The sequence below is a fragment of the Oncorhynchus mykiss genome, chromosome 3, assembly GCF_057628025.1.
Source record: "Oncorhynchus mykiss isolate SJ-2025 chromosome 3, ASM5762802v1, whole genome shotgun sequence".
Taxonomy (NCBI): Eukaryota; Metazoa; Chordata; class Actinopteri; order Salmoniformes; family Salmonidae; genus Oncorhynchus; species Oncorhynchus mykiss.
Genome location: NC_143024.1, coordinates 6,459,685 through 6,466,275, shown reverse-complemented (window position 1 = coordinate 6,466,275; position 6,591 = coordinate 6,459,685). Strand labels below are relative to the sequence as shown.

General features: G+C 46.5%; 1 protein-coding gene across 1 annotated transcript in view; it reads left to right on the top strand.

Moving 5' to 3' along the window:
* The first annotated feature begins 3,445 nt into the window (after positions 1–3,445).
* Positions 3,446–6,591, top strand: part of LOC149984284 (acidic amino acid decarboxylase GADL1-like) — a 29,582-nt gene continuing 26,436 nt past the window's right edge. Inside the window, exon 1 of the mRNA XM_090219765.1 lies at positions 3,446–3,821. Within this exon, the coding sequence (XP_090075891.1) occupies positions 3,791–3,821 (31 nt within the window). The 5' untranslated portion in view covers positions 3,446–3,790. The remainder of the gene's footprint in view (positions 3,822–6,591) is intronic.

Here is a 6,591-nt window from a genome sequence, read left to right as displayed (position 1 = left end):
CAATGACGGCCTAGGAACAGTGGGTTAACTGCCTGTTCAGGGGCAGAACGACAGATTTGTACCTTGTCAGCTCGGGGGTTTGAACTTGCAACCTTCCCGTTACTAGTCCAACACCAAAAGGCAAAAGGCCTCCTGCGGGGACGGGGGCCTGGGATTTAAATAAATAAAATAAATACAATATAAATATAGGACAAAACACACATCACAACAAGAGAGACAACACAACACTACATAAAGAGAGACGACACAACACTACATAAAGAGAGACAACACAACACTATATAAAGAGAGACAACACAACACTACATAAAGAGACCTAAGACAACACAACACTACATAAAGAGAGACAACACAACACTACATAAAGAGAGACAACACAACACTACATAAAGAGAGACCTAAGACAACAACACAGTATGGCAGCAACACAATAAGACAACACCATGGTAGCAACACAACATAACAACAACAACATGGTAGCAACACAACATGGTAGCAGCACAACATAACAACAACATGGTAGCAACACAACATGGTAGCAGCACAACATAACAACAACATGGTAGCAACACAACATGGTAGCAGCACAACATAACAACAACATGGTAGCAGCACAACATGGTAGCAGTACAAAACAGGGTACAAACATTATTGGGCACAGACAACAGCACAAAGGGCAAGAAGGTAGAGACAACAATACATCACACAAAGCAGCCACAACTGTCAGTAAGAGTCTTTGAATGAGATAAAGTTTGATAAGTTTGAGTTAAAACTGTCCAGTATGAGTGTTTGTTGCAGCTCATCCAAGTTGCTAGCTGCAGCGAACTGAAAAGAGGAGCAACCCAGGAATGTGTGTGCTTTGGGGACCTTTAACAGAATGTGACTGGCAGAACAGGTGTTGTATGTGGAGGATGAGGGCTGCAGTAGATATCTCAGATAGGGGGGAGTGAACAGGTGTTGTATATGGAGGATGAGGGCTGCAGTAGATATCTCAGATAGGGGGGAGTGAACAGGTGTTGTATGTGGAGGATGAGGGCTGCAGTAGATATCTCAGATAGGGGGGAGTGAACGGGTGTTGTATGTGGAGGATGAGGGCTGCAGTATATATCTCAGATAGGGGGGAGTGAACAGGTGTTGTATATGGAGGATGAGGGCTGCAGTAGATATCTCAGATAGGGGGGAGTGAACAGGTGTTGTATATGGAGGATGAGGGCTGCAGTAGATATCTCAGATAGGGGGGAGTGAACAGGTGTTGTATGTGGAGGATGAGGGCTGCAGTAGATATCTCAGATAGGGGGGAGTGAACGGGTGTTGTATGTGGAGGATGAGGGCTGCAGTAGATATCTCAGATAGGGGGGAGTGAACAGGTGTTGTATATGGAGGATGAGGGCTGCAGTAGATATCTCAGATAGGGGGGAGTGAACAGGTGTTGTATGTGGAGGATGAGGGCTGCAGTAGGTATCTCAGATAGGGGGGAGTGAACAGGTGTTGTATGTGGAGGATGAGGGCTGCAGTAGATATCTCAGATAGGGGGGAGTGAACAGGTGTTGTATGTGGAGGATGAGGGCTGCAGTAGATATCTCAGATAGGGGGGAGTGAACAGGTGTTGTATGTGGAGGATGAAGGCTGCAGTAGATATCTCAGATAGGGGGGAGTGAACAGGTGTTGTATATGGAGGATGAGGGCTGCAGTAGATATCTCAGATAGGGGGAGTGAGGCCTAAGAGGGTTTTATAAATAAGCATCAACCAGTGGGTCGTGCAACGGGTATACAGAGATGACCAGTTTACAGAGGAGTATAGAGTGCAGTGATGTGTCCTATAAGGAGCATTGGTGGCAAATCTGATGGCCGAATGGTAAAGAACATCTAGCCGCTCGAGAGCACCCTTACCTGCCGATCTATAAATTACGTCTCCGTAATCTAGCATGGGTAGGATGGTCATCTGAATCAGGGTTAGTTGGGCAGCTGGAGTGAAAGATGAGCGATTACGACAGAGGAAACCAAGATTTAACTTTAGCCTGCAGCTTTGATATGTGCTGAGAGAAGGACAGTGTACTGTCTAGCCAAGTACTTGTATGAGGTGACTACCTCAAGCTCTAAACCCTCAGAGATAGTAATCACACCTGTGGGGAGAGGGGCATTCTTCTTACCAAACCACATGACCTTTGTTTTGGAGGTGTTCAGAACAAGGTTAAGGGCAGAGAAAGCTTATTGGACACTAAGAAAGCTTTGTCGTAGAGCATTTAACACAACATCCCCGGGGAAGGGCCAGCAGAGTATAAGACTGTATCATCTGCATATAAATGGATGAGAGAGCTTCCTAGTGCCTGAGCTGTGTTGTTGATGTACGTTGAGATTTATGGTTTAATTGATTGGTCTCAAACAGCTCTATTCTTCCAGCTAAAAAAAAAATCTACAATGTTTGGAGATAAACTAGATCGTCTCCTTTATAGACCAAGAATGTCTTCAACATGGTGACGTCGCTCCCCGTGGGCAAGGTTAGGCCATCCTTGTTCCTGGCGGGTTGCCTGGGCGTCATGGAAGAACACTGGCTGATTACAGTAAAGAGTCTAGAAGAATCAAGTTGCCCAATTATTTGTTATTATTGTCTCTCTGCACTGTTGCCGCGAGGCCACGGTTTCACTGCGTCAGAGCGTTTTTGTTTGTGTCGTTTTGAAATGCTTACACCAATCGCTGCTCAAAATGTTGTCTGGCTAATACTGGGGGCCCTGGAAGAAACACAATGGGCCAGGGTTTTAGAAATGCCAAGGTGGATTTCTGATCCCAGACTGCCCCTGGTTACAATCATAAAGGTAAACAGGAAGCCATTTTCAATGAGTCTGTAGTCCCTTTTTTTTTTATCAGCCACTAGAGGTCCCCCTAGATCTGATTCTTAGCATGACACTGTACTACTAGTTGCACTTATGAACAGATCTAGTATCAGCTTACTTAGCTCGGGGGTTAAATGCCACTGACCTTTATTGATGTCTACAAGATGCGCAATGAGCGTGGGAAATGCGCTCTACAAATTAAATATAATAATACCTATTATTATTATTGCATCATAGCTAACTGTATCCGGTCACGGATTTTTTTTTATTACAACAACAAAAAAACAGCAAACGGATATTACTAATGGCAGGCCTACCTACAAAATACGCGATGATACCTAGAAAGTTGATGTCAAACATCTTACTCATGGAGAAATACAAGCCACCAACAAATGCCAACACTTGCTATATGCAAGATGATGAGTCACTTCTCTACGTTTATGTCTTTGGGGAAAAATACAGAATTCTCAAATTCTAAATTGGAAATATTCCACATAGGAAATATATTGCCCTAATAAAATAGCATAAATGTTTCAACTCTTCTAAAGTGTAACATATATGTATGAATGTCAAGAAGAGAACACGTATCCTCCCTCCCTCCCTCCCCAGTCATCAGAGCTCTCCACTTGCTCCGCTCTCCATTTCAAAACGACACAAACAAAAACGCTCTGACGCAGTGAAACCGTGGCCCCGCGGCAACAGTGCAGAGAGAAAATAATTGGTCAACTTGATTCTTCTAGACTCTTTACTGTAATCAGCCAGTGTTCTTCCATGACGCCCAGGCAACCCGCCAGTAACAAGGATGGCCTAACCTTGCCCACGGGGCGCGACGTCACCATGTTAAAGACATTCTTGGTCTATAAAGGAGACATTCTAGTTTATCTCCAAACATTATTTTTAAAAATTTAGCTGGAAGAACAGAGCTGTTTGAGACCAATCAATTCAACCATAAATGAACAATGGCGCCGACGAATGAAAGACATATGAACGGTATGTTGGACTGCTATTTCTCTTATTCCTTCGTTATTACATGTTTGTTAGGCAAATGCAGGAGCATTTCACGTTATTTGCAAATATATATATATATATATATATATATATATATATATATTGATTATCATTAGCTATATCCTGAATTGAAATGTTTACTGTTCTCTCAAAATAAAAAATAAAAATACGGGCACATTTTAGTGCGTTTTGCCTGGAGAATAGAAGTTGTCACAATGCCTTTAGAATGGACTTACGTCAGTGTTCTATAATGTCACCCAGCGCCCTCTATCTGATCGGGTCAGGCGTTACCTGTTCACTCGCTGCTCCGCGCACAGTTCTCCCGAAGATGGGCAGTGGGGAAAGTCGCCCTGGCAAGGTGTCTCTCTGCGGAGGTATTGAATAGAGTACACCTTTGCGTAATAAGTAGATACAATTAACACTTAATTGTTTAAAAAAAAAAAACGTTATTTTTTTTGATCAGTAGCCTAACTTGTTATGTCGGGGAAAGAAAGAAAGAAAGAAAGAGCCGGTCTGTGACAGAACGCACAGTAAGACTTGTCTGTCCTTCTGCGGTAGCGTGAACCAACTGTGGCCAGGCGCTGCGAGGATGCGCCAGGCGCTGCGAGGTGGCCAGGCGCTGCGAGGTGGCCAGGCGCTGCGAGGACGCGCCAGGCGCTGCGAGGGTGCGCCAGCAGTGCAGTAGCAGCGCGTTTCACGCATGCAGCGTTCCGTGTTGCGGGTTATGGGACGGCGTATGCTAGGCTATAGGCTACAAAGAGTATAACGCGGATGACAGTTATATCACGTCTGTCATTATCGTCCGTGTGTGGCCTGATTGGCACCGTATTCACCATATAGTGCACTACTTTAGACCAGGGGTCATTTGAGTTGCAGCACCAGTCAGTGTGGTCGGTCAGGAATGAGCGGTGCACATTCTTGTAACACCCTTAGCCAACCGGAGACGTCAATAAATAAGGGTGAGCTTACAGAATGCATCACAGCTGAAATAAGGCTCGAGTGACAGGCTTTGCGTCCTAAATGGCCTCCATATTCACTACGTAGTGTACTTATGACCAGGGCCCGTGCTCATAAGTAGTGCACGAGAATAGGATGCCTTTTGGGATATATCTACAGTAGCAGTGTTAAAGCTGTACTAGAGGGCCATCTACAGTAGCAGTGTTTCTCTGACTCAGAGACCCCATAGTCAGCTGTATTAGAGGGCCATCTACAGTAGCAGTGTTTCTCTGACCCAGAGACCCCTAGTCAGCTGTATTAGAGGGCCATCTACAGTAGCAGTGTTTCTCTGACCCAGAGACCCCTAGTCAGCTGTACTAGAGGGCCATCTACAGTAGCAGTGTTTCTCTGACCCAGAGACCCCTAGTCAGCTGTATTAGAGGGCCATCTACAGTAGCAGTGTTTATCTGACCCAGCGACCCCTAGTCAGCTGTATTAGAGGGCCATCTACAGTAGCAGTGTTTATCTGACCCAGAGACCCCTAGTCAGCTGTATTAGAGGGCCATCTACAGTAGCAGTGTTTCTCTGACCCAGAGACCCCTAGTCAGCTGTATTAGAGGGCCATCTACAGTAGCAGTGTTTATCTGACCCAGAGACCCCTAGTCAGCTGTATTAGAGGGTCATCTACAGTAGCAGTGTTTCTCTGACCCAGAGACCCCTAGTCAGCTGTATTAGAGGGCCATCTACAGTAGCAGTGTTTATCTGACCCAGAGACCCATAGTCAGCTGTAGTCTGGCTGTGATTGGACTGGATGTACCTGTTCAAGTGTGTCGTCCAAGAAGTGCTGTTGTGCTGACAAAGTATTGACACCACTCTCTGTTAAATAAAGGTTAAATAAAATAAATAAATAAATAAATATGAACTGTTGAACCACTAGAGACCCCTAGTAAGACCCCAGCAGGAGACCCCTAGTAAGACCCCAGCAGGAGAGACCCCTAGTAAGACCCCAGCAGGAGAGACCCCCAGAGAACCCTAGTAAGACCCCAGCAGGAGAGACCCCCAGAGACCCCTAGTAAGACCCAAGCAGGAGAGACCACCAGAGACCCCTAGTAAGACCCCAGCAGGAGAGACCTCCAGAGAACCCTAGTAAGACCCCAACAGGAGAGACCCCCAGAGAACCCTAGTAAGACCCCAGCAAGAGACCCCCAGAGAACCCTAGTAAGACCCCAGCAAGAGAGACACCCAGAGACCCCTAGTAAGACCCCAGCAGGAGAGACCCCTAGTAAGACCCCAGCAAGAGAGACCCCCAGAGACCCCTAGTAAGACCCCAGCAAGAGAGACCCCCAGAGACCCCTAGTAAGACCCCAGCAGGAGAGACCCCTAGTAAGACCCCAGCAAGAGAGCCCACCAGAGACCCCTAGTAAGACCCCAGCAAGAGAGACCACCAGAGACCCCTAGTAAGACCCCAGCAAGAGAGCCCACCAGAGACCCCTAGTAAGACCCCAGCAGGAGAGCCCACCAGAGACCCCTAGTAAGACCCCAGCAAGAGAGACCCCCAGAGAACCCTAGTAAGACCCCAGCAAGAGAGACCACCAGAGAACCCTAGTAAGACCCCAGCAAGAGAGACCCCCAGAGACCCCTAGTAAGACCCCAGCAAGAGAGACCCCCAGAGAACCCTAGTAAGACCCCAGCAGGAGAGACCCCCAGAGAACCCTAGTAAGACCCCAGCAAGAGAGACCACCAGAACCGTGAACTGACCTGTTATCTCCATCTGACCCTCTTATCAATACCTCTAGTACTGACATTACTGTCTGTT